General features: G+C 51.6%; 1 protein-coding gene across 1 annotated transcript in view; it reads right to left on the reverse strand.

The window, feature by feature from the left end:
- Positions 1-537: 537 nt before the first annotated feature.
- The window catches only part of SORL1 (sortilin related receptor 1), a 38,653-nt gene continuing 12,034 nt past the window's right edge, over positions 538-27,156 (reverse strand). The window contains exons 14-47 of the mRNA XM_075723220.1: positions 26,542-26,670; positions 26,219-26,304; positions 24,329-24,501; positions 24,032-24,163; positions 23,416-23,507; positions 22,395-22,641; positions 21,776-21,914; positions 20,895-21,068; positions 20,607-20,720; positions 19,345-19,467; positions 18,590-18,709; positions 16,008-16,133; positions 15,676-15,783; positions 15,085-15,216; positions 14,694-14,825; positions 13,841-13,975; positions 13,128-13,283; positions 12,288-12,437; positions 11,739-11,867; positions 10,095-10,221; positions 9,372-9,541; positions 8,675-8,787; positions 8,231-8,335; positions 7,172-7,244; positions 5,934-6,016; positions 5,558-5,654; positions 4,772-4,956; positions 4,169-4,288; positions 3,904-4,068; positions 2,837-3,011; positions 2,186-2,292; positions 1,305-1,497; positions 977-1,189; positions 538-605 (exon numbers count right to left, since the gene is read on the reverse strand). Coding sequence (XP_075579335.1) covers positions 538-605; positions 977-1,189; positions 1,305-1,497; positions 2,186-2,292; positions 2,837-3,011; positions 3,904-4,068; positions 4,169-4,288; positions 4,772-4,956; positions 5,558-5,654; positions 5,934-6,016; positions 7,172-7,244; positions 8,231-8,335; positions 8,675-8,787; positions 9,372-9,541; positions 10,095-10,221; positions 11,739-11,867; positions 12,288-12,437; positions 13,128-13,283; positions 13,841-13,975; positions 14,694-14,825; positions 15,085-15,216; positions 15,676-15,783; positions 16,008-16,133; positions 18,590-18,709; positions 19,345-19,467; positions 20,607-20,720; positions 20,895-21,068; positions 21,776-21,914; positions 22,395-22,641; positions 23,416-23,507; positions 24,032-24,163; positions 24,329-24,501; positions 26,219-26,304; positions 26,542-26,670 — 4,591 coding nt within the window. The remainder of the gene's footprint in view (positions 606-976; positions 1,190-1,304; positions 1,498-2,185; positions 2,293-2,836; positions 3,012-3,903; positions 4,069-4,168; positions 4,289-4,771; positions 4,957-5,557; positions 5,655-5,933; positions 6,017-7,171; positions 7,245-8,230; positions 8,336-8,674; positions 8,788-9,371; positions 9,542-10,094; positions 10,222-11,738; positions 11,868-12,287; positions 12,438-13,127; positions 13,284-13,840; positions 13,976-14,693; positions 14,826-15,084; positions 15,217-15,675; positions 15,784-16,007; positions 16,134-18,589; positions 18,710-19,344; positions 19,468-20,606; positions 20,721-20,894; positions 21,069-21,775; positions 21,915-22,394; positions 22,642-23,415; positions 23,508-24,031; positions 24,164-24,328; positions 24,502-26,218; positions 26,305-26,541; positions 26,671-27,156) is intronic.

The following is a 27,156-nucleotide window of genomic DNA, read 5'->3' on the forward strand; positions in this document are numbered from 1 at the left end:
TGCCTTGGAAGATAAAGTGGCACATGTTCTACACAATAATGTGTACAATGTCTGACGACTTTGGAAATCTGTTCTCAAGCAGATTTCCCAATAAATTAACACAACAAAAATACTTTCATACAAAACGAAGTCCAAAGGATTTTTTTAAAGTAAAAGCAAAAACCTTCAGGGACTATATTACTTATCTCTCTCTACATATATAATCTCCTGAAATTTTTTTAAATAAATTTATTCTTGTCTTAGAAAAATAAAATGAGTAGCCAATTTAGTCAACGGAAAATATCTCACAGACTTAAAAGCATGCCCAGCAAGCATAGCCTTGTAAGACTAAATTAATGTTAAATCAAAGCAATTTGTTACTAAACCAACCTAGTCTGCAATTCACAGTTGATTACTACAAAGTGTATTTTTAAATTTTTTTTGGCCCATATAAAAATAACATATTGCAACTCAAAGTGCATTTTTAAAATAAACAATCGACTATTTTTATCAAATAAAATATTTACACCATTTGGTTTTTACAGTCAGAAATGCGCTTCATGCGATGACCATGGGAACATCATCTGAAAATCCAGTTATCACTGGGGCTTCGTCATCCTCATCTCCTGAAAAACAAACCCAGAGTGCTGTTACGCTGCCCTCAGCGTTTCACGGGGCACGACCGAACAGGCTACCGAAGCTGGCCACAAAACTGCCCTCCAAACCAGTATATTGTGGCCTTGCTTGTGCTCTTACCTGGTAGTTATTGCTGTTATATTCAGGTTTTAACTGATTTGCATTAGAAGGAGTGGTTTAAGTGAAGTTGCTAAAAACATTTATCCTGGGCTAGCTTTGTACTCTTAGGACAAGATCACATCCATAGAGATTTTTATGCCAAAGGTGGCCCAAAGCATGACAGAGAAGTTAGGTCTTGCACCGATTTCACATCCTTAAGGCTGTCCTGAAACGCTACTGCGTGAAACCAAGGGCTACGTACCTAAATCATCTCCCGAGGAGAATATGGCCGAGCCCAGGCGGGAGCTGTAGTGGCTGTTTGCAAAGGCAGTGAAGCTGTTCTGCAGCCGCCTGTGCCTCATGTACAGCACCACGAACCCAATCCCGAGGGACACGAGCAGCAGGAACAGCACCGGTACCACGATGGCAGCGACGTCTGTGGATCTACCGGATTTTGCTGCAGAGGAGTCTTCACCTACGGTTGAGGGAGGGAAAGAAGTGCCATTAGCAACCGACGGCACATGTCTCTAGTGAGCTTGTGAGGCTTTCGTTACTCTTTAAGGGGGATGGGGAAAATGCCAGGGACTTACCAGTTCCTAGTTCATCGTAGAGAAGTGTGGCCGGCTTGCCACACATCTGCCCGCTGTACAGGCACCTGGCCTGCACGGTGAATGAATAGTTGTGACCTATCTTCAGGTTGGAAACTTTGAAGAAGTTTTCGGTGGTGTTGCCGAGATAAGCAGTGATGTTCATCAAGCTGTCAAACATGTGAATCTCGTAACCCTGGGAATTGTGAAAACAAAGACACAAACCCCAAATCACTCGGCTGCAGAGGTCAGGTTTGCTCCTTCTGACAGGGCTTTGAACCTTGTTTTTCCTCCTGAACCTAGCTCCGATGAAATGCGTTGGGCTATCAGCCAGGAGAGCGCAATGCGGAGCCTGCTCCAGGCATCCGTCGCTGTGCGCTGACCTTGGCCAGTTCAGGGCGGGGAGAAGATTTCAGTCTGTCTGGTTCGCTCTGTTCATAGCATCTACCCGAGACCACCCAAAACACAGAGTCCAGTAATGGTGATGGCTTTTTTGGCGTAGTTTGCTACATGCGTGGGCCCTGACAGAGAACATCACAGATTTTCTACCAAAGTCTAAATAATGACAACTTTCAGATGCTACCGAAGTGCTTCCCGGCACGGTGGGGCAGTGTCCTATTCCCAGCCCTCTCACACGTGTGACAGCTGACCTTTTTCCACAGGATAATTATGTTCCTAAAAGGTGAACGATTGGCTCTATCAGCTTTAGTGCCTTAGTCGTGACATGAATTGGCGTGAGCTCTGGGTACAGGGCTCATCAAGGACACCTAGGGGAGCAGAGCGTACTGGTGTATTTCAGAGTCTGCAAAAGCAGCCTTGCAGTGCCTCTGCTCTAGGTTTTTCTGTAACACTGCCTGTAGGGTGGGAGAGACAGTGCAACTTACCCGGCTTTCATTGAAATTACTCTCCTTTAATGCCAAACTCTTCCAAAAAAGCAGAATATGGTCATTTTCTGTTATAATTTTTAAGGCGTCTGGTGCAGACAGTGGAACTGCAAATGAGAAAAAATGGTAGGCAGGTTAGGTTTTGACGCCGGTGACATTTTTCTTTTGGCTGAGAAACAGCCATGGGGTTGCTTCTGAAACTTAGTATTTTTTAGGGATCGGCACGATACCCTGCTCAGAAAAGGGCTGTACTGGAGGAGAGGATACTGTGGCATGTAATCTGGCAGGAGTTTTTCAGTGGGTTTTTATGGCAGGACCGTAATGGTACTTCACGGTGTCTACACAGCCAAACAGGTGTCTTTCCCATCTCCATCTAGGCAGGAGAAAAACTCCCCGGCTACCATCCGAGAGGCTTCCTCTCTGCTGCTGTTGTTCGGGAGTTTAATGGCCTGCCCTGGGAGCTGCAGGAGGGCCTCTCAGAACTGGGCTTTGGCTGTGGGAGAGGACTAAGTGATGCCGAAACACTAGTGCAGGCTCCAACCTGCACGGCGGTGGGACGGATGGTGTGTGGGACGGCTGCGGGATTCCCTCTAGTGGACAGTGCTGCAAGGACTCACCCGGGCACCCTCCCAGTAGTACTCCGTCTTTTACCTGTGTTGATCTTCATGCTGGATTCTTTGCTCATATTTCCCAGTTGAACAATCACGTGGTATTTGCCTCCCGGTTCAAGTTTCTTAATGGTGTACTCCACCGTGCTGTTCCGTGTTTTCACTTTGTAGATTTTATCTGTTTTTCTTACTAAATCTTTAACTGCGACAGCGTATAACTGGAGGGGGAGGAAAGGCACACACAGTGAAAGACCTTACTTTCCTGCAGACTTGCTAGCAGTCTCGTACAATGGTAGCACATTAGACGCGGGGGGGGCAAAATTTAAATTAAACTATGCCTGCGCTCTACAGAAAGCCTGGGAAGTAAGTTTTCGAGCCTCTTGCTGGACTAGCTGGATCCCTGCCTGAGATCAGTATTTACAGATACCGAAAATGCAGTTACTGGAACAGATGAGGGCAGGAGGAAAATCCCGGGCTGTATTTCTTAATGAATCAGAAGGACGCAATGCAAACTCCTGCCCTGTCAAAAGTTTCCAGTTTTGCCGGGAAGATATATACCTTTAAACCTTTGCCGTTAAAGTCTCTGGACCAGAATAGGAGCAGAAAGCTTGCTGAGAAAATGACTCGCCTTCAATGGAGCGAGACCTGACTGTACGCCAGCATGCCAGAAAACAGAACCGGGCTTTGTTGGGGCTGTGCCGGCGCGGCTGGCGCGGGAGGCAAGCCCGCAGCCCGGCTGGCCCGACGCCTGTCCTGCTGGCCTGCGGGCTGGGCTCAGGCACCGGCCAGCCCGGACCCCAGGGCAACGCTGCAGCACAGAAAGCTGTTTTAGCACATGCCCAAGTTTGCTTTCAGACTCAGTCAGCGACAGATACCCCAAACCTGACTCGTTTTAGACGGAGCGTGAATGTTATAGGCCTGAGCTAATGGCCAGTAACGTGAAGAGAGGAAATGCAGGTCCCGGAGGTGTCAGCATCTGGACGACAGCTATTTAGATGGAGGGTAGACCTGGTATCAGACTCATCTCTCCGTCAGCAGCAGGGCAGGGATCTGTCTTTGAGCCGGGGTTTTGTGCGCAAAGGGACAGGAGAAGGCGCTGTGAGATATTACCATGTCCTGGTCGGGCGAATCGTAGGGCGATTCCCACTTAATGACTGCAAACGTCTTTCCGGTGTGCACCGAGTGGAGGTGGCGAGGGGGAAGCCGGTTGTCAGGGATCATCTTCACCACAACGTAGTCGGATGGTGGCCCTTGGTAGGGAGACATCACACGGACCTTGAAGGGATGACGCAGTGGTTAATACTGTGCCTGCACCCTTCGGTACCAAACTACAGCCCGCAGTGCAGGGAGGAGGGGGAACAGAAAAGGAGCCTACCAGAAACAGGTACTGCTCGTCCCGCTGCACGATCACCGTGATGTTGTGGGAGGTCGTGGTGGTGTTGTGAGGGCTTCTGTACAGCTCGAGGAAGGACGTGGCGTAGAAGATGCCATAGACCTGAGGAGGAAGAGCACAACAGGGACGGTACAGATTTTGGCAAGGGCCAGAGCTCCCACCCGAACTTCCACTGGCTGTTGCATTTTAGGGACATGGCACAAAGACCCTTTTTTCCTCTGGGCACGCTCTGCTGCAGAAGTTCAGGTTCAGTCTGCCCACTCACTGCTGCACACCCCACCCTAAAATCCTGGGCTCAGCTCTGATAACACAGCAGTCAACTGAAAGACCACTGGAGCATCGCGCTATTTGTATTTCAGCCACTTCTCCACTGGATCAGTGGCTGAACAAATAGACAACAAGAGGGCTTTCCCTTGCTTCTGTTTAAGGGGCAGCAGGTGCTTTCCCTTGTTTTTTGAGCATAAAATTTTCAGGGCCTTGCAATTCAATCCCTACAAAGAATCCTGGTTTAAGATTTTGCTTGTGTTTTGAGGCTCTGAGCTAGACCCTGTCCTGGCTGGTGAGAAAAGCGAGTCGGTGCCTTACGACATTCCTCGGTCCGGTCCAGATGCACTCCACCGCAGTCTGGTTGATGGCCTTGGCTTTGAGACTTGGTGATGCAGGTCTTGTTCCACTGGTCACCACATGTACAAAAGATAGAGGGCTGTCACCCAGCTCCGTCTTAGCCCAAGCAGAAATTTCATAGGGGGTGTGTGCTGTCAAATTTGCCACTGAGCAAGAAAAGAAACGTGCACTATTAGGTGAGGCAAAGCACTGCAATGGTGGGGTGAGAGCACTAGGAAACGGTCAGCAGCATCAAACAGTCTTAGATAGGAGCCTCTCTTGGTTTGTGTTTTGATTCATTTTGACTAATTTCCTTTATACAAAAGCACCTGGGACTCTGGCGTCTAACCTAGCCTGTGCTTTTCTGTATCGGGATGCTTTCCCGTATCTAGACTGTGTACACCAGTGATTTTTCCAAAGCAGAAAGTAATCTGATTAACAGGGACATGTACTGTATGCAAGCCCAAGAAGTTGTTGACCTTTTGCAGGGTAGATAAGGAGCCACAAACAAAATCCCATGTGATGAGAAAAGGCTAGTGCAGCGCTGGGGGATAAATCCCAAATCCGCTTGAAATCTCCAAGTCCTAAGAAGAGATGCCAGGGATTTGCAGGTTTTCCCCCTCAAGATTTATTCTTTCCTAAACAGAAACTACTCAGTTGCAAAAAAAGAATAAGAAGAAAAAAAAAAAAAAAATCTTACAGCCTTCCGTAAAACCTTCCGTTTAGTGTTGACTAAAAGCAGAATTTTACACTTTGCACAGAATTTACCTTTTTGGATGGACTTTTCTCCTTCTATGATCAGAGTCCTTTTCTCCTGCCTGTGTGTATCAAATGTCCAGTAGATGTTCACAACATAACCGCTGACCTGTTAAGCAGCAAGGGCACACGATACGAACTATCAGTTCAGCTGTTTTTGTATGCAGTGAAAGACTCACTGGTGAAAGTCTTTGCATTGTATTTCCCATCCTAATTAAGAGAGCTGGGACGGTTGATGAGTAGTAAGAAAGGATTTGGCATGAAATAACTAGTTTCAAAAAGTAATTGCAACGCTGAAATGGGTGACAGCTTATCCCATCCAGTATTTACCCAACACAGACCTTTTTTTTCTTTTGTCTAGTTTCAGAAGTAAAGGTAAAAATTTTACCTTGATATTAGTAGTCATTTTTAGGCTGAAACTTATGGAGTCCTCGCTGTAGCTCTCAATGTGTATGACAGGTGGAGGAATGACTGGAAGGAAAGAAAGGGAGAAACAGCTGTTACTGCAGCATAAAGAAATACAAATACTTATCGAGAGGGGACAGGTAAAATACAGGCTTTCATTATGACAATCGTCTCTCAGACCAGGAATCCCCCAGAGAAGGCACCGACGTGCTGCACCTCCGTCGTGTTTTCAGTCAACCATCTAAAAGCTGCCTTATACGTGCCTTGCTCGGCACAGGCTGGAAGCGGAGAGGTCTGGACACGGGTGTTTTACTTCTGAACTCGGTGGGACAAGCTCATATCACAGTTAGTGGCTTCCTGCCTGCAGAGGAACTGGTGAGGGAGGTTAGGAGCTATCGGTGGGGACAGCTGCCAAACGCTCACGCAAAACCTGATGTGAAAGTTATTACGGTTCTTTCTACCTCTGTTTTTCTAACTATCAGATACTCATGTACTTCGTACTATCTGAATCCTGCAATTTTAGTAGCATGGTGTTTTCTTTCCTTCCTTCCTTTTCAACATAGTGAGGATGCGCTTTTATCTAACAAATTAGCAGACTATTTTGACATCAGAATATAGGTTTGGAAGAAAATCTTGGCATGAATACAAATGATTTCAAAAAGCTTTTTTAAAAACAGTTTGGAGGGAAATGATACACTTTGTTGTTTGAATTTATCCACTGTAATGTTGCGATAGTCTGTGGGAGCCTTAGTGGTCTTTTAGTGGTCTAACCTACATGAGATGCAGAAAGCATCACAATCATAACCTAAGAGGGAGAAGAATGAGCAAGCATCCTTTTGGCCAGTGACAGCGACGGAGTTAGTGGTGATGTGTCTCGCCTATCCAAAGGTATGATCTAGCCTGCAGAAGTCAGAGGGAATCCATCTGCAGTCCAGGAGACATGGGCACCTTCTGGACAGGCTTCTCGCCCGCTTCCCGGGCAGTACCTCCATCCTACGTGCCCCAGAGTTCAGAGGAAGAGTCAGCAACCCGTTCAGACTTGCCACTGAACTTTGAGGCAGATCAAGTTAAGCGAATTGGTACAGCAAAGTCGTTACATAGTGTAAAACGCTCAGTAGGGAAGAATAAAGAACGAGGAGGTGGTTATGTATGCTAACGCTTCATGCTCATATGCAACCTTTTTGCTATGTTGTCTGAGTTGACTGAAACAACAGCATTTACCTTTGCCTTTTATGGTGGTTATGGATTTGGAATCGCTCCAATTTCCCACTCCTCGACTAGTTACCGCAGCAACCTTTTCAAATAAGAGGGTTAGTTAATATGAACAAATGTACGCCACCACCATTGTATAATGCAAACAGAGAATGAGGTTAGAGCAAGGTTACGGACATGGCAGAGCTCATGGGAAAAGGACTTTGAAGCAAACAATTGCTTAATTACTTGGCAACAAAATGCTTATTACAGAGATAAAGCAGACTAAGTCAATTAAAGGAATCTAAGAGGAGGGAGGTGCATCCTCTTTGCAGATAACTGCTCTGTTATGAGATCTTTATGAGGAGTCCATCAAGATAAGGAGTTTGGATAAGGAATTTGGACTCTATTGGCCATAATGTAGGTAAGAACCGTGCCAGTGAAGTCTATGCAAGCACTGAACCCGGTTCCAAAGATTTATTTGGGAACAGATTAGTATGGGAAGGAATACCAAGGAAGGAAAGACTCGCTCCAACTGAGTGCGAGAATAACATCGATTCATGGGCGGGGAGAGGGGTTTATCCCACCTCCCAGTGAACTCCCCCAAGAACCCATGTTTATTCACCACAGGGAGGATGGACTAACGGCAGAGCATACATTTCCCAGGGCCCAATGTGCAGACTTTCATTTCCTATTCTTATTCGTTCTGTCTGTAATTACCCAGCTTCTCCCACGTGCATACATTCCCCACAGGCGCATCTGCTTCTTTTCCCAGTGATACAGTCAGGACCAAATTTATCTCTGGCCCAGATCCGGTGCAATTGCAGTGACACTGGGCATGGGCAATTAGTAGCGCAGTTTTCATAATACAGCCTGGCCTTCTGGGAGAAGTAGTAAATCGAGGGCTTTAATTCAGGCCTTGAAACTATATACATTAGCAGTGCAAATGCCAAGCCCCCATTGCAGGTTGACATTAAAGGGCAGAATTTTACCAACATGCTTTTTTAGCAAGTACTTGACTGTGTAGGACTTAGACTGTCTAGTGAAAAGTAATGAGGCATGCAGAGATAGAGCTTTGAAAATACTCACTCTAACTGTGTATAACGTGTTGACCTGTAAGTTCTTGATCTCAGTGTAGTTCTTGGTGGTTCTAAGGGATGACCACTCCTTGGATCCAGCCGTGCTGTATTCCACCTAGAAGCACCAAAACAAGGGATGAGGGCTCTACAGTCAACACACCGCAGGGTGACAGGTCCCTCTGTGTCAAAATGTCAGTAGGAAGAAGTATGAAAGCTTAGAAAGGGAGCCAGAAGTGAAATTATGAACCTAAGGGCTGTGTCGCTACCTACAGCCATGCAGCATTTCTTCTCCCAACTTGCCCGATGTGCTCCGCAGATTTCCTCTACGAAATGTCCTATTCCTGGCCCACCCCCCTCTGCAGAGATAGCTGTCTTCAGAAAGGCCAGCTGCCCTTAGCAGCCTTCCCTGTCCCACCACCGATCTGGACTCAGCCCCGCCAGCAGCAGGACTCACGATGAATTCCCGTATGAGGCCGTGGGCATTCACGGGGGGACTCCAGCAGCCCATCACCACACCCTCAGCTTCTTTTTTCAGGGACAGCTGAAGGTTAAAGGGAGCATCTGGTACTAGGAAGAGAAACAGAGGTGTTAGTGACAGTCGCAGTTGGTGTGTCCGGATCATGGGGAAAAGCAGGGTCTCCCTGAAAAGTCGGGATAGAGGAGGAATGGCCAAGCGGTCCCAGCTCATGGGAGATGTCTTCTTCCTGCAGTTGTGTCTCAAGCCCCTTTCACCCCACTCTGGAGCAATAAAACGTTTTTAGTGACTGTGATAAAGTTAGGGTTTTCCTAAGCTCTTTGCTTTATTTTGCATCCCTTCCTTAACCTGACCTCCACTCTGCAGCTAGAAAGATCTTGCTCCTTGCATGTGGTACTGAACAGTCCCACGGGCTCCTCGCTGCACTGTGAGAAGAGATGAACTTCCCAGTGACACTAAATTACTAAGTCATGGGCAAGAAAGAGGGTAGGTTGGCGACTCAGTGCAGGACTGACTCTGGGCAGGGAAGCCGCAGCCCTTTTTCCCAGTCCAGCACAATTCCCAGGCCCATGGAAAGACTCCATTTGTTCGTAATGGGGATGCCTCCGTGGTATCTACTTTCTAAGCCAAAGTGGAATGCATCAGGTCACCGATACGACCGTGCAGGTCTGCTTACATCCTTCAGGTGCCCGGAGGGTGATGAAGTCATTGGTGTTGTAGACTCGGCTGAGACACTGCACTTGGACTTTCACCTGATAGGTGCAGTCAGGCTTGAGGACTTTCAAAACGCTGTTGGTTTTGTTGCTGTGGGTTTCCAAAATCTTCCAAATGCTTTCACCGACAGTCCTGCATGAGAGAGTCACACCCCTCCAGTCAGGACGGTGTTTAATAAGAAAGGGTGAAACCATCTATTATCTGTATGTTAAGAGCTTGCTGCTTAGTTTCTTTTTCAGTAAAGCCACACCACCTGCTTGAAAGGATGCTCTTTTAAAGCCTGAACTAAACTTATATGACTTATAAGCGCCGTCCTCTGAGGTTTTCTATAACTGCTGCGCTCTAATTTCTTGACTTTGTTCTCGTTGTTAGCGGTCCCACAAAGACAAGACCCAAGCCAAAAACCATCACTGAATACAGCCATATTACTGTCTGGGTAAACAATCACGGAGAAAACAAACACAGCTCTCCATGAATGCCCCCTAGTTACAGCTATTTTGGGTCTCCTTTGCAACCAAGTATTAGATTTTCCAAGCTGAACTAGATTGCGCAGCTCTCAGTCTTTCAGGCCTGATTCTGCATGGCACTTCGCTATAAGCATGGGCATACTGACACCTGTGCTCACACTTCTAGCCTTTACTTGATATGAATAGCAACGGGTCATGCAGTGGAATGGGCAGGGTACCTGTAATAGATATTGTAGACGCAGGAGGTCGAGGACATTCTTTTTGGCCGAGCCCACATCAGAGTGACATCGCCAGAGAAATCAGCTGTCCACTGGAGGTTCTGGACTTTGTACACAATTGTGTCATCTAAGCAGGCAATGGGAAAAGTTAGTCTACCAGAGGGAAACAAGCCCTTTGCCCAAAACAGAAACAAGGGTTATGTTTGTAGCACAGACATCATGTGGAGGTAGAAACAGTAATATGACTGAAGGGAGTATTTGTGCCTGCCTAAATTACACGTCTAATTTGGATGGTATTATCGATGGAGAAGAGTGGGCTCTTCAGAAGGCAGTTCAGAGCAGGACATACCCCTGGTGCTCTTAGTTCTCCCCAGAATGTCTTGGCTGTCTTTATGCCGCATCATGTAAGCATCCCCTTTCCCCCAAGGAAAGATAAAGCATAGCTGTTGATGAAACGCTTTTCCACGTCATTTTGGAAGCGTATAAGTACAAACTGATCAGTGCGAGCTAAGTCACTCTCTTGCTCATGCAATGAATCTGTGCTGTCACTGTAAGCCATCCAGGACTTTTCTTTGCGTGGTTTTCATTATATCTCGCATCTGGCAGAAGGACCCAAGTGAAGGCTGGTAATTAAGGCAGGAGTCTGGGGATTACCTTGACACGAGCTCTGTGGCTGAATCGCCACCTGACCTTGGGAGAGGCACTCAGAGGGTGACAGCACTGTGAAATCCAGTGCTGGCAGTGGCGGAGACTGGAGGTGCTTATCTGAAATGGCCCAAATCCATGCCCCGCTCCCACTAAGCCATTCCCTGCTTCCTCCCTCCGGGGACCATGTGTCAGAGTCTACATCCAAGCGCCGTGGCCTGGCCCCACTCGGGTGCTTAGCTTCGCTCCCAATGCTGTACAGAAACCAAGCGAAGCGGAGCCAAACTGCTGCTGCTTTGCTTTCCCTAACCAACTGGAAATGAAACCCAGCAGGCATGTGGGTCTGCAGACAGGCGCGGCAAGACAAGCTATCCAAGGGAAAAGAGATGGTTTCCCTTTGGTGCAGCAGCCAAGCTGCAAATCTCTGCAGCTCCTTCCCCTCCCCTGAACCTACCAGCCTCTCCCAATCAATATTTAATTAAAGAACTAAAACCTGATTGATGCTCAAATCCCCAGGCAGTTCAGTAGGAAAGTGGCTGAATCTCATGGCTGGGCAGAAACAGCGATTGATCGCTGTTATCTGCCCAGGGCAGGCTGCGGCGTGCCTCCCGCCTGCCTCTGCGGGGCCACCGAAGGCCAGTGTGGGAGGACCAGTGATGGTGGCGGGGCACGTGCCACGGCTCCCCGGGTCACCTTGCAAAGGAGGACAGAGCCAGGGACTATTGTTCACCCACGGGCCGTGTAAAATAGACAGCTTTGCTCTTACCCGTCCTAAAGTTGTTTTTCGGTCTGAGGCTGCTGGGAAACAAATTGCCAGTGTAGAAACTGGCCGGAAAGTTTGTCCCAGCTGGTTATAAATGGGTGAGGAGGTAGCTTGGACAACTGAACAGAGGCAGATACATCTAGGATGTTATGAAGGAAAGGCTGTGTATCCAGGAGAGCTCCTCTGTGCGCTAACATGGAGCAGGGCATGAGAAATGGGAGAGGGCTGCTGCTTACCGGTACAGTTTCTTTCATCGCTGCTGTCTGAGCAGTCCAGATATCCATCACACCGCTCTGTCATCATAATGCAGGCCTCTCCGTCCTCGCATTTATAACCATTAGGGCACAACAGGGTGCTGTGAGTAGCTGAAAGAGGCAGAACGGTTTCAGGACTCGAGGCAGGAAAGTTCCCTCACCAGCACTGGGCTGTTTGCAGTGCCCGTGCTAGTTCAAAAGCAGGCATGATGCTGGCGTGGCTGCACGTCAGGGATGGAGCCCAGGCAGAATATGTCAGTCACAGGGCTATCTCGTTCTGGCTGCATCGTCTGGCACGATCACACATAGTGGCACCAGAAGAACCTGGAGCTTATCCCACTGAAAACAATAGCTGGACTTCTAATGGGAAGGGCACTGGTTGGTTGGCCTTTTTTCTCCTTTTTTACTGTAATGATGCTTTTACTGTATGGATTCCACCAGCAGTAAAACTCCTCAGTGCCTCCTCCGTCCTCACAAAGAGCTTCCCAAGGGAAAGAGCCCGGCGAGACGCTCTCTCCGCCCCACACTTACGGCAGTTCCTCTCGTCCGTGCCGTCCTGGCAGTCCCGCAGGCCGTCGCAGCGCTTCCAGTTGGGGATGCACTTGTGCAGCTGCTGGCACTCAAACTCGAACCTGCTGCAGCGTCCTGGGAACGCCGGGGAGGTGGCCGTCGCGTCGGGTCCTGCACACAGCAGCGAGTGAGGAAACCACCCAAAGCACGGCCAGGCTGCCGCTGCTACCGGGAGGGACCAAAACCTGTCCCCAGGTCCCGACTCCACTAGATGGCAATCTCTTCCCATCTAGCAGGTACATGGCTTCTGCTGGGATGGTGCCTAAGCCATCCTCTCTGCTGACTGCAGAGGGCTGGAAGAGCAACTGGTTTGCAGAGGATGTCCTGCACCAGCTCGGAGCTCGGCAGGCGTTAGCAAGGACAGCGGTGAGAAAAAACCCTCTTTTACGTTCAGCATAAGTGCGAGCTGGAAAGCCACCCTGCAGGCCCGCTCTCTGTCCCCCTACACAGCCTGAGACATGACGGCATTTGAGCAGGGACCTGCTGCGGCAGGAACTAATAACGCCAAGTTCACAGGTTCAATCCCTGCTTACTGCAGGGGGGTTGGGCTCGATGATCTCTCAAGGTCCCTTCCAACCCAAAGCATTCTATGATTCTATAACTCATGCTGCCCGCGGGGCTGGAGCGGTGGCCCAGCTGGTAGCAGGAGGTCTGACCCGAGGGAGAGAGGAGAGGTGGGCTCTTACACCACAGTGCAATTTAACCCCGCAATCTGGCAAGGCTCTGAGACTGAAAGGCCAACGGTCCTTGCAGATGTGATCCTACAGAAAAAGGAAAGGGGTGAGGAAAAGAAAAGCTTACGTGAAGTCGGGCAGGCTTCCTCGTCGGAGCCGTCGGTGCAGTCCTTGTATCCGTTGCAGACCCAGCTGTTCATGATGCAGGCGCCACTGTTGCAACGGAAGTGATTAGGTAAACACGTCGGTGGGATCGATGTAGTAACGGGATGCACCGGAGAACCTAAAAATACACCGTTCAGAGCTGATCTGAGAGGCCTGCTCCTGCGTACGGGCTGTACGCTGTGCCTGTTCCCAGCAGGCTGAAAGCCACTATCAGCGGAGGGAAGCGGGGAGCAGGCAAGGCGTTACAAGCCCAACGTTTTAATCTGCGTTGTATCTGCACAGCTCCTCATCAGGATTTCCAAAAACGCAGAGCAAAAAGACGCATGAGAATGCGCACACAGCCCATTCACAGGGGCGTTTCGGAGCCATGGGGGCTGGTGCAGGCTGTCCTAAGCAGCGCTGTGAGAAGGCGGACGATGCCGAGAGCGGTCCTTCAGCATGCCACAGCCCAGCCTTGGCAGCACTCCCGCGAGCAGAGCAGCATGCCGCAGCCCAGCCTCGGCAGCACTCCCGCGAGCAGAGCAGCATGCCACAGCCCAGCCTCGGCAGCACTCCCGCGAGCAGAGCAGCATGCCGCAGCCCAGCCTCGGCAGCACTCCCGCGAGCAGAGCAGCATGCCGCAGCCCAGCCTCGGCAGCACTCCCGCGAGCAGAGCAGAGCGCCGTGTGCCCTCACCCTCGCACTCCTTCTCGTCGGACCAGTCCCCGCAGTCATTCTCCTCGTCGCACTTCCACCGGTTGGGGATGCAGTGCCCATTCCCACACTGGAACTGGTAGTACCGGGAGCAGTTCGGGGCCTCTGTCAGGTTTTCTGACAATGAGAGGAGAGTGCCGTGAGTCCCAGTGTTATCTTGCCAGTCTTCAGCACAGCTAAGGTGTGGGAACATCTCAGGCCAGGCTACAGCTGGTCCAGACAGCATCACCCTGTCTGTTCCCCCGAGCAATACAGGGAGGGTCCTTTCTCTTCATCTCCAGCATCCCCATTCCTTACAGCCCTCGCTAGCCTGTCGTCCCCACCATTATGTCTGCGTGCTGGGTGCTTCACGTCCAGACACCACCTATGATCTGAGAACCAGAGCTGACGGCAAAATTCAGACCGAGCGTGGCAGAAACAGAGAAGCAAACCCTGCAACTCTGAAATGAAGACGCAGCTGCTTTGTCTGGCTGGGTACAGCTCCTACAGCTACCCAGGGAACAGTGGTAAATATTGAGTTTGGCTGAAAACTGCCTGTCTGCTTTAAGCTGGGAATCTGTGGAGTAAATATGGTCACATATGACTTAGTCGAGCACAGGGTGTGCCAGCCGTATTGGATTTTCAGTGTGCTTCAGTTTACTTACCTGTGACGTGAGGAAACCGATACTGATCTCCACGTAAGACACCCTGCAATGTGCAAGTGTAATGCTACGCACACGTATATGTACATACGTATGAGTGTGTATGTAAAATGTGAAAAAGCCAGTACTCTGTGCTCCTGAAATTCAGAGGAGGCTGCAACTATGGTGACGAGAGACCCTGAGGTACTGCTCACCGCAGTTTGCTTCGTCAGAGTAATCGCCACAGTCATCCATCCCGTCGCACTTCCACACCAGGCTGATGCACACGCCGTTCTGGCACTGGAAGCTGAACTGGTCGCAGGTCCGGTGGAACTCGGGGTCCTGGGCTGCAGGGGTGGCACAGAGAGACATCAGAGGTTGAGTGTAAAGTCCAAGGGCTTGAGGGAAGCTCATCATTGAGGAGGAAGGAAGGAGCACACTCAGAGGCAAGCATGGATTTATAAGCAGAGCATGACAGTCCAGAGCCACCTCTTAGGAGATCTGGCAGCTTTCTGGTACCCTGGGGAATGCACGCTCCTCTCCATGCCTCTGGTTTCGTTCTCCATCCAACCATCCTTTTGCAAAGATGCACAATATCACACTTACAGCAGCCAGCATAGCTGGCATCTTCATCCGATCCGTCTCGACACTGGATGATGCCATCGCAGACCATGGAGTGGAACAAGCACTGCTGCCGGTTCTTGCACACGAAATCCATGTAGCGGGTACACAGGGGCTCTGGACAAACGGGAGGGCAGGAGGGGAGGGGATGGCACCTCTGCCGTCCTTGGCAGCAGGAATGCCACCAGCCGTGATCTGCACAGACCTGAGCACGGCGGCCGGATTTCAGGAAGTTACAGAAAGTTTCCAAGACAAATCGCTCGAGCTCTGTCCCTGCACAGGCTGCCCTCGCCCGATAAGGCGTCGGGGTGCGAGCGGGTTGGCGCAGGCGTCGGGAAGGGTTTGGTCACCTCCCTGAACACAGCTCCTGACAGCGCGCCCACCCTGTCTGTCACAACGCTGCCTGCCGCGCCTTTTGCTGATGCTCGCAGACCAGGGGGCTCGTGAATGCTAACTAAGGCTCTCCCGTTATCTCACCAGGGCCTGTCTCCTAGCAAGACAGGCTTTGGCAGACCACGAAGGCTGCCAGCCCTCGCTGCCGGGCCCCCGCCAGCTCCCCGCGGCCCCAGTGCTCACCACAGTGCTGCTCGTCCGAGGCATCGGAGCAGTCGTTGGTGCCATCGCAGTGTTTGCTGGTTGGGATGCAAGTGCCGTTTGGACACTGGAAGCCGTTGCACTTTTTTTCTGAAATTCAGAATTGGGTGGCTGTTGCGTGTTTTTTTTTTAAAGCTGCCTTTAGTTAGCTACAAAAAGCCATGGCATGTTCCCAATTGCCTTCTCCCCATATCCGCCTGCTTTTGGAGGGATGGGAATCGTCCCCCTGAGTTTGCTGCAGGTTTATCTTAGCAAGCTTGTAGAAATCCCTCCCGCCCCGTGGCAGAGCCCCCTCCGCACACGTCGCGCGTTACCGCAGTTGGTGGGGTCCTCGTCAGAGCCGTCCTGGCAGTCGGCGTCGCCGTCGCAGGCCCAGCGCTGCGGGATGCAGTGGCCGTTCTGGCACTGGAAGCTGGAGGCCTCGCAGGTGTGATATACTGCTGAAACCAGAGCCGGGGGGACCGCCTGAGCACGCGGCGCCGCCACGTCCCCGCTGAGCTGCAGCGTGCATCGAGTCGGGCGCTGCCGCCACGCGCCCGTGCTCCCTCCGCCCGCATCGGGGCTTTACGCCGTGGCAGGTCCCAGCACCGAGCGCAGCTCCAGAGCACAGGCGACCACCCCGTGGACGCCAGGCAAGAGGCTGCCGGGAGTCCAGGTTCTCCCTGGGTCACGCCATGGTCTTTTCTGCTCCGTGCCCTACTTGCTCACCAGCCTGTTGTGCCTCAGGGATGGCTGTTGGAGGCTAGCGAGCCTTCCTAAAGCTCTCCCAAAGTCAGGAGCCTCTTTCCCTTTGATCTCGGTCCTGGCTGTGTGCGGGCAAAGGTGACGCTGGTGGCATCTTGCCAGAGACGGCAAGAAACGTCACGGCCTTGGCGGAGCGGCAGGGTCCCCCGTGCAGGGCAGGACAGACTCAGACACAACCTTTAATTAAAGCAGGCAAGGCTTTTCCATGTTGCCAAAGCAAATTAGAAATACAATTCTGCTTGGGTTTCCAAGGGAGTAGGGCCCTGGCTTTCCTTAGGCTCCTGTCACAAAAATATCTGCCTGTAGGGTAATCTTGGTTGAAGCCTAGGCTATGTTGTCACTTTAGAGACAAATACTGCTCTTCAACCAGGAGAGCACTTGTCGTTATTGAGAAGAAAAGCAATGTTCAACTTAATTAAATTGCATGCTACTGAATTTTAGGTTAGCGAGTGACATGCACTTGCAGATATTTCAAAATACTACAGTCTTGTGGCAGTAATATTCTATTAGGTATTCAGTGTGAAATGTAATTATTTTAGATAAGAGCAATAATTGCAGCCGGTGGAGTCAGATGAAACGTTTCTCAAATAATTGTGATCCTCTTAGATAATTTCAACTTTAGGTTTTACACACCCGATATGCTTTTTTGAAGTAGTTCCTTTCCTGTAGTAATTCTCTCTAGAGAAACTCATATGAGAGATAAGTGATACCAATATAAATTAAACCTTCTTCTATAGCCGTGCACTCAGAATACTAACGACCAGGATCCCCAGCGCCACGCTATAAACCCCGTATGCTCGAGGCACGGCAAATGCTGCCGGGAGTGAGCACACAGGAGCTCGGAGGCCTGAAAGGGATCTCCTAGATCCTCGTGCCGGAGCCCTCCGACAGCAGCTAGCCCCGCTGCCTGTCCCAACGGCTCCGGGGCTGCAGCCAGAGCAAAGCCACTGCTGGCATCCGCGGGGGCTCTCGTGGTCCACGACCCATCAGCCCGTCTGCTCTGATGGGCTGATCGCAGCCACGTGCCGTGGAAACTACTGCTGTTAGCTGAACGCTCCTGCGTAATGCTTTACAAGGACGATCTTACGCCTTTCACTGAGGGACTGAAGCGCTGCCTACTCTCAGAACTCTTCTCATGCAAACACTTAGATTTTTGGCTTGGTTGTTTTTTGGTTTTTTGTTTGGGTTTTTTTAATGGAAAAGACCAATACATTGTTATCTGTTGGCTTTTCTAATGAGGAAAGGGCTCTGGGTGTTAAATTTAGGATACTGCTGAGGGACACCAGTTTTACACTGTGGTGCCGAGGACGGTTGAGTATTGTGATTTTCAACTGCAAATATAGAATGAGGCTCATGGGTGTAGGACATGCTGCACAAGAGGCGTAAACTAGGAACAAGGCTATTTCTGGCAAGCAGGTTGCATCAATACAAGTGGTAAACAAAACCAAGAGCAGATCTTCCACGTGTGACTCCATACTCATGACACCCTCTTTAGATTTCCAAACCCACGGAGCAAAGTGAAGCTGCTAGAAGAGGAGCCACTTCCCAAACTCAATCTGCCTCTCCTTCAGATCAAGTAATTGCGGAGAAGCTGCAAAGCCCATGCCTGTTTTCTGCAATGTATTTAATGGCAAGAAAACGGTCAGAGTTCAAGCTGTGAAATGCGATCAGCGCGCACTGGCCTGTTAGCTGCCTCCGTGCCACAAGGGAGCCCTTTCTGCAGAAGCATCCTTTGGCTGCCCGGCAGCCACAGCCCCGCTTCCCCTTCAATGCATCTTCAAAGGCACGGCCACCACCAGCTGGTACGCAGGAGGTGGACGGCCCTGTGGCCACCGCAGCAGTGCACGCCTGTCGGTGCAATCTTGCAAGTCAAAAGCAAAGCTAGATCTCTGTACGAGCGTCGCAAAGCTGTCAGCAAATTCACAGCGAGCCCTAAGGCCTGCTGAAGGCACCGGAGGAAAGAAACCCTTTGCTTTTGGAGCATTACATCACCCCCAGCTCAGCTCCAGGCTGCCTGGCAGCCCTGCTGGGTGGCTCAGCTAACAAGCAGGGAAACTGAGGCACAAGACGTTGGCCGATATCTTACAGCACCTCAGGCTGTAAGTAATCGGTGTTTGCAACGGAAGGTTATTGATCACATCAAAGTGCTTACCAGTGCAGTTCACTTCATCAGACCAGTCCCTGCAATCGTTATCACCATCACACATCCAGGAAAGACGAATGCACATCCCTGAGCTGCAGCTGAATTCATCATTTCTACACTGGTGAGCCTCTGCAAACAAGCACACACGGTTCAGATGCTGTTGGGGCCAGGGAAGAGGAGGAGGAAAGCTTCACATGGGCTATTGACCGAGAGGAGGATATCTCAGAGGGACAGCCTACACTGCCCTGCAAAGCAGACTCATCTTGAAAGCATGTTTTCACGCCTCGTCCCTAGTCCTGAACGACCAAGAGCTACTGCTTTGCTGTTTACCAGGCTCTTCTCTCCTTGAGTTCAGCACCCCACCTCTCTGAATGGCTAAGCTGGAGGTGGGTGGCCGCAAACATGGCAACAGCGAGCAACCCGCGCCTCCCGTGTGCTTGCTGAGCAACTGCCCAAGGTCAGCCTGGAATCTCTACTAAATATTTGGCTTCGGGTCACAGGAGTACACAAGGAGAAGAGCAGGAGAGCTGGATAACGGCGCAAAAGTCTCCCAGCGCACGGCCTCGCTCTCTTCTCCTGTCCCTCATTCCCCAGGACCCAGTAAATGATGGGAGGAGGCGGCTGTTAGCCAGGATAAACGGGGGGATCTGGCAAAGCGCTGCCTTGCCCTGCAGCGTCTACGAGTAGCACCCTGCCCTAAAACTCTGCCGGGCTTTCCGCGCTTGCACAGGGACAGGGAAGGAGGTTTGAGCGAGGGCACTCACCACAGTGACTTTCATCGCTGTTATCCCCGCAGTCGTCCTCCAGGTCGCATTTGTAGGACAGCGGGATGCAGGTCCCCGAGCCCTGGCAGCGGAACTGGGTCTCGGCGTCACACACGGTGGTGGCTAACGCAGCGGGGAGGGAGAGGAGGAGGAGGTTAAGGTGGTGGTTAGAAAAGGGTTTCTGCTGCCCGAGCGCGTGTACGCGGAGCAGGGAAGGGAAGGGAGAGAGACAGCATCCTGTGAGCTTTGCTCAATGCAGCCTGAGTTACTGTTACTGTATGTTAATGTCGTTATCAGGCATTCTGCATAAAGCAGAGCAGAGAGGAGTTAGCTGTCTGTCTGGGGACGAGGACTAAAGCTCCTGGCACCGTCATGTCCGCTCGCAAGCTAGGGACAGTGCCTCCCAGCCAGGGAGCAAGAAAGCTGAGGCTGTAGAGCTGCTCGCTCCCCACAAAGGGGCCTTGAAACCACGGGCGGTGGGATGAGAGCGGGCAGACAAAGGAAAGGAAAAGTGTTGCTATCCAAGGCAGCATTCCTGCGCGAAACTGGTGACCCCCCAGCCAGCCCCCGCAGAGGAATCTGGAGCCAGACAATGAACTCAAACTGGGACTCTGCTGACTGGTATCTCAATGTCGGCAGAAAAATGAGCTCCTTATCAGTACAAAATGGGCATAAATGGCATCTCTCCAGGAACACCTGGTCCTCCACTGATTCCTAGCTTTAAACCCGGCCCTTTTTCCACAGTGCACGAATCCAAACCCTGCAGGCTCTGCAAAGCTGTGGAACATCCGCCCCTTCTGTACACATTGGCGGTCCCTAATTTTACTCGAAAAGGTGACCTCCATCTTTAATGCGTGAGCTCGATTTATTAGCTCAACAAGAGGCCCATGTCCGCACGATGCAGATGGAAAGTCACTTTCTACCTGCACTCTTTTCCTCGGCATTGGCTGTGCCCTCAATGAGCCTCAGAAGACATTTACTGCAAGAGACAAACGCATGCCCTCACATGAGAGCTGCCATCCATCTCACCGAAATTTGTACATTTACACCTGAGCTGGTCAAGGGTGAAACATTGGCCCTTGCAGGACACAGCTCATCCGACCGGCTTCAGATGCCTACCAAAGGAGGAGAGGAGTGGCAGCCCCAGAGTGCCTCTTGCTCTCCATGGCTATGAAGGGAGCGTAGACCCTTGGCTCGGGTGCAATGCCGACACGGCAGACATCTTAAATTTGGACGGGCGAATGCCACCGCAGGACACTTACGGCAGTTCTTCTCATCGCTCATGTCCCCACAGTCATTATCGTTGTCACACCGCCAAATGCTGTTTATGCAGTTCCCATTGAAGCATCTGTACTGGTTCGGCAGACACGTGTTTTCTGGCGCAAAAGGGAAAACAAAAACAAGCTGGCATGAGGCATGACGCTGTGCTTTCAGAAGACAGGCCGTACTCCTCCTTGCCCAAAGGCAACGGAAAGGTCATGCCGACCTCTCACAGCAGCAGCAACCTCCTCTCAACATAAAGGAGCAGCAAGAACGGAGCATGGTTTTACCTTCCTTTACACAAGTGGTGTTCTTCATGACGTAGCCGTGAGGACAGTCGCACTTCACCTCCCCTGTGGGCAGCACGGTGCTGGAGACCCCCTCGGGGCACTTACAGCTCCTGCCGTTGTTCGACTTGGGCAGGCAGAGCAGGCTGCAGGGCTTGGCAATGCAGGCGTTCTCCCCTGGCACGAGGAGGGGGAGGAAAGGGACGCCGTCAGGACAGAGGGCTGGAGGTACCACGGGAAGCCCAAGTTCGCCTACCATCCCAGGCTTCGGGTTCAGACCCCCGTAAGGAGCCAGCTCTGCAGCACCGAGTGCTGAGGCTGGGCTTAGAAATGCACAGAGCCATCTGCTCCAGGGGAATCAAGGGCCTTAAAGGTCCTCCCAGTCTCTTGCAGGCTGCTGACTGGCAAAGCCCTTTGATGGTCTTATACCCACCTGAAAATGAAGCCAATCCCTTTAGCGCATTCATCGTGCAGGGGCCACTGCTACCTTATCGGGGGCCAGACGGACGACTAAGTGGAGGACAAAGTTGCTGCAGCTCTGAGACCCTAATTTTTTTTTTTTTTTTTTTGGCCCACACAACACTTTGCATGGAAAGGCCATGGTCTGCGACCTAAACTATGGGATGCCGCCACAGGCGAGTGTCCTACAGGCTCCCTCCCTGACGGGGATTATCTCTCGTGGCAGCCGAGAAGCCGGGTGCACCGCTCACGAAACACGTTCCTTACGATGGCACCTGAGCGCTTCAAACCCCGCAGGAACGGGGATATTTTCAGGCTCACGAAATGTGAGCTGGGATGGCCTGGTGGCCTGGGAACCTGTGGAACTGGGGGATGAACACATTTCTAAATAGCAGGAAAGATCATCCATACACTCACGTGATTACCTGTTGTCTTTCCTCTGTAAAAGATTTTCATATCCATGATCCCATTTAATCGGCTGACTAAGATCTCCATTCTGGAGCCGGTGGTTTTGGATGCTCTGAAAATACTCAGCTGTGACCAGTCGTTCCAGTAGATTTCATTCTGAAACACAGGCTTTGCTCTTAGCGCGAGGAGCCCTGCTGCCGGGGCCGTGCTCGTCGGCGGTTGCCTGCGCTAAGCCACCCTAACCGCCTGGATGCGCGGGCAATGGAGAGTGCAGTCTCCCTAACCCAAGGGGAGGAAGAGGAGGATGACCTGAGCTGGGATTTGAGCAGGAACAGAAGCGGCAGTCACATCTGCTGAGTGGCAAACAGTTTGGGGAAGATAGCGCAGCACAGCTGCTTGGGAAAGCTGCACGTCTCTCGGATGTTGGTCCCGCTTTCAACTACACCTGCCTGCTCGTTTCAGGGGTGTGCGGGAACGTGCTGGGAGCAGAAATAGAGCAAGCATCTCACCCGCTCCTACCCTCCGAATCCAGCGTGCTCAATGCTGCTCTGCTGCCTGCCCCATACGCGCAACGACCTCCAAGCATGTATGCTATGGAAATGCATACCGACAGGCAACGAGACGCTGCATACGTACCTTAAATACAGCAATAGCGTAGGGGTGAGGGAGGCTGTCCAGGATCACAGATCTCTGCAGCCCGTTGAAATCGACCCTCTCGATCCTGTCCATGTAGGCTTCGGTCCAGTAGATCCAGTGGTCATCCACAGAAATGCCGTTTGGCCACCGCACGCCCTCCGAAACGATGCACCCAGCCGATGACCCGTCCATGTCGCTTCTGTAAATGCCAGCTCTGGAGTCTCCCCAGTCTGTCCAGAACATCAACCTGACAACAGGCAGAGACGTTGCTCAAATCATAACAAAACAGCTCATCAAAAGGAAACAGGTTATGAAGCAGAGCTTTGAATGCTTTACGTTCCACGTCTCTTGCAAGACATGCCTTTGGAAAGGGAGCTCTTTGCAATTCTAATGAACGCCACCGGCGGATCTACAAGCAGCAGAGAGGCTTATTTAGCTGCAGGTTCTGTGGCGTGAGTGCAGCTGTAGGTTACCTTGCGTTGAACTGCTCTGCTTTAGCGCATACTGCTAAAGACAGCTCAGGTTTGTAAGCGCTGCATTTGCAGCGCAGCAGCCGTGGCAAAACCAGACTCAGGAAGATGTAACTTGCGTTTGGCTCTCGAATTTGAGCGTGGCCCAGTTTCTCACGCATCACTGTAGCTTTCCCCACTGACCAGACCACTTTTACTGGTGGAAAAAGTGGTTTGCTAGCAGATACGTACGGGTAGGAAACCAGCAGTTCAATCGAACGAAAAAACCAGTTTGCGATCTCTGCTCCGAGGCGGCTGGCGCCTTAGTTGGGCACATGATGACAAGAGCGGGCTCCACGGGGCAGGACCGTGAGCTGTACCCTGCTGCACTGCCCACCGCCGCTCCCGTCCCCCCTCGCGCCTTTTGGGGCCAAGCCTCGCAAAGCTTTCCGTGCAGCACCCTCCCTCGTGCTTGCCTCTTACGAGCGTAGCGGTGCAGGAAGGGCTGTACTGGCCGGGTTTCCCTGGGGAATACCAAGGCACCCGACTACCTGCGATGCTTGCTTTCTTACCCGTCTTGGGGAACTAGAGCAAGGGCTCTGGGTTGTTCGAGTATCGAGGAATTGAGGACGGTGAGTCGCAGGTCTCCGTCTGGGTTGGCAACCTAGAGCCGTAACCAAACACAGGCGGTGCGTGTTTACTGCGGGCAATGCAGAGGGCAATTGCACCGGTTAAAGTGACATGAAATCTGTGGCAGGTAATTACTGCTCCCTAATAAAACAGCTGCCATGGGCACAGGGAGCAGTTACTGTGAGGCAGGTTATAAAAGAGGATAAGATTGGTGTATTTATTGACATTTCTGCATTGCTGAGCGAGCAGCTGTCTGCCGCAGCGCTCTGTACCCTGTGCTGGCTGCGCATACTGCGCAAGGATGTTGCTTTTTTCCCCCCCGTTTCTGCTGCGCGATTGGGCCTCACAACCTGACCTGGGTTTAAGTATGCGGGGCTGAATGTTATCGTACCCTGTTTGCATTTAGACCCAATAAAGCGCAATGTGGGACAAGGGGCAGCGTTCAGTAATGCCCCACCAGCAATAAGACTTCAGGGCAGCAGCCAACTTAGGGCCCGGTCTCCTCAAAGACGTACTGACGCGATCACCTCTTTGTAGCGTGGGTGGGTGTAGCCGTACCTCAATTTTGGGAATCCCCGCGTTGACCCAGTACAGCAACTGACTGAGAGGTTCAAAGGCCAAAGCTTCCACTGTTTCCAGCCCGGTGCTTATGATGATTTCTTGCCCAGAGCTGCCATTAAGACAAAGACGCTAAAAAAAAAAAATCAGAATAAAAAATGAGGAACTTCCACAGCCTCAGAGAGGAGGAGTACCCAAGATAAAGAGTTGTATTTCAGGGTGCATATGCAACACGTGCCCCGGCGCAAGGCAGCGATGACACCGGCACCGTGGCGGCCTCTCCGCTCCCCGGCTCACCTGTATAATGTCAAGGGTGACGTCGGCCCAGTACAGGCAGTTGTGGTCGTAGTCGAAGTCCAGGGCGACCGCCCCTCGCAGCCCGGCCAGGGGCAGCTCCTCGCTGACGCCGGAGGCGAGGTCGTAGCGGTGGATGGAGTACCGCGTGGCGTAGAGAATGAACTCATTCTCCTCTGCAAGAACACGGAGTGCCTTGTTTAGACGCCTCTGGCTGTTTTAGGCTACTCAAGGGGCAAAAAGAAAATACCGGGTATTTTTTTTTCTTACCCCTGACTACACGTTTTAGCACCTCAGCGTAACGGAGGCAAAGGCCCTTTGTCTCAGTGGGATTAGGTTAACGAGAACACACTAATAGCCTTATGCGGGTCCTGCGCACGCTCGTGCCTGGGAACACACTGCGGCCGTTGTTTGTTCCAGGGGCTGAAGGAGGGCGTAAGGATGGCAAAAACCATTGTGACCCCTTAGAAACAAAGTGCTGACCTTCTGTTCCTCCAAAATCTCATAAAAAAAGGTGGGAGCGATGTAAATCTGCGAGTCCTAGGGGACACAGGCACCTCAGTAAATATCGCAGAGCGGGTTTTGTTTCTAATTTGTGCAGAATCGAGCGGAATGGGATCCTGGTCCGGGACAACATCTCCCGGGCATTAGCGTGCTACCGGTAAAGTCCAATAATACTATTAATGAGTAAAGCCAACGTCAGTAAGTAACTCTGGCTGTGCATCCCTAATGAGATTATACGGAGATACGAAACAGATACTGTACATGAAAGTGTTACCATGGTGCGAGCCAACACGTATCTGAAGACGATCAGCAAATACTCTGGGAACATGGCACTTCAAAGCCCAGCCCGGTGGGGACTGCAGGTTTATTTTTCAATCAGCAGGGCCCTTCTCAGCACAACTAACGCAGCTCTCCAAATAGCTCGAGAGGGCTCAGAGGGGTGAATAACGTGTCGGGCTCTGAACGAGGAGAAAAGCTAAGTATGGCATTGACGTGAATCCCGGCAGAGGGAACACGTCCCCAGGCACCCACCGGGCCATTTTGCACCTGGAATATCTTTTGCACCCTGAAAAATCTGAGGCTGGTGCAGGGAAACCTCACGCTAGCGGGGCTGGCTGCTCTGCAGCCCCGTGGCTCTGCTCAGCCCTGGCCCCGGTTGCCCTGCCCGCGGGGCCGGCTCGGCCACCCCATCCCTTACCCGAGCCTCTTCCCTGGCTGGGGCTCGCTCTCGAGCTGCTGCGCGGCAGCATGCTAATCACGCAGCTCGTGATGGCAGATTAAATGAAAGCTGTAATGAGCAGAATGCAAATAACTTTGGCAGCGCGGGGGCATGAGATCATTTCAGTGCCTCGTACATTTGAGAGGAGAAAATAAGGATGGAGGCGAAGTCTGGCGGGCACGGGCGTGAGGACTAAAGGGCAGCACCGGCCCCGCTCCGGCCCCAAATAGCCATCGCTGGACTGCGTACGGTGGCCTGTCTCGGGGTGGCACCTTCCCGAGGGTTTCCCCAGGATGGGGCTATCTTTGGTCTAACTCCTGTCTTTCAGGTTGGGTTCAAACCTGCTACAGCGAGGATGTGACGGGGGTAAGGGGCTTCCTGCCCGCAGCCTGCTCTGAGGGCTGCAGCCTCCTGCGACTTCAGGAGCAGGGAGGGCTCCGCACCGCAGGCTGAAGCTGCTCCCGAGCGGCTCTCCTGGCTTCCCTCAGAAGCTCTCCAGGCCCCAGACAGGACAGGAGATGCTGGATTCGTAACCCACCGAGGCATTTCGGCTCCTGTGTCATAGGTTTTGTCTGAGAGCCCTCTGGCAATCTGTGCGTGGTCCCTCAGGCACCAGCCAAAGGTTTTATGAAGGAAGCCCTTGTGCCCGAAGCAATCCTGTATGTACTCACCAGCCAGCGGGCACGGTACCAGCTCCCCTTCGAGCCGCGACTCGATGTCTCCACCTGTGCAAGTGTCCCCAGAGATCTTTCGGTAGCTGCAACATATACAGCGGGGCGGTTTATTTCATGGAAACTGTTAACACACCGTCGTGAGCAGCTAGAATAAGCAGCGGTGCTTAGTTGCAAAGTATGTCCAAACATGCATTGTTTGCTGCCACTCCTGGGGCGTTTGGGTTTGGGTTTTGGGATCGTTTGGGGTTTTTTTTAAATCACCCATAGCGTAAATCCCAGCATTTGGAAGACCAGGTTCCCCTCCCAAGTACAACACATACCCTCGAGTTTTCCTGTAAGTTGAGCCAACGGGGCAAGGGACTGGTGGGTCGTACGGCTTCCCAGCGAATTCCGGGTCAGGGACGCAAACTTCTAACGATAAGTCGTCACTCAGTTTAAAGCCAAAATCACTGCAAGGAGAAGAGAGATGTAAGGAGGGAAGGGGGAGAAGGAAAAAATGCAGCCATGTGACACTATTACTCCTCCTCTATTTTTGATTAGAAGTTTTAAGAACCTGAAGTATCTCGGGAGTCCATTCATTGATTATCAGTATTTAGCTGCATAATAATACCTTACAGCCAGACAGCTTCTGTTGTTCAAGAACATTTTGTAAATACGCCTGCCAGCGGCTGAGCAGACTAGGGGAGGTGAGGCAGCGAGGCACAGGGGAGCCAGCGTGCCCTCAAAACCTGGCTCCAAGCCCCAGATTTCCTGCTGGCTGGCTTAGGTCGCTGGTCTGTGTCTTGGCTTTTCCTGTCAGTAAAATGGGACTTGCACTGCGTTTGTTCTTTGGAAAACGCCCTGGAAGAGGTTACGCCAGTCTGATTTTGCAAGGGGTCCAGGGCTGTGACTCTGAGGCAGGAATCGGATCCCACCAGCCCTATTCCCAGTCTGCT

Source organism: Pelecanus crispus, chromosome 19, assembly GCF_030463565.1.
Source record: "Pelecanus crispus isolate bPelCri1 chromosome 19, bPelCri1.pri, whole genome shotgun sequence".
Classification (NCBI taxonomy): Eukaryota; Metazoa; Chordata; class Aves; order Pelecaniformes; family Pelecanidae; genus Pelecanus; species Pelecanus crispus.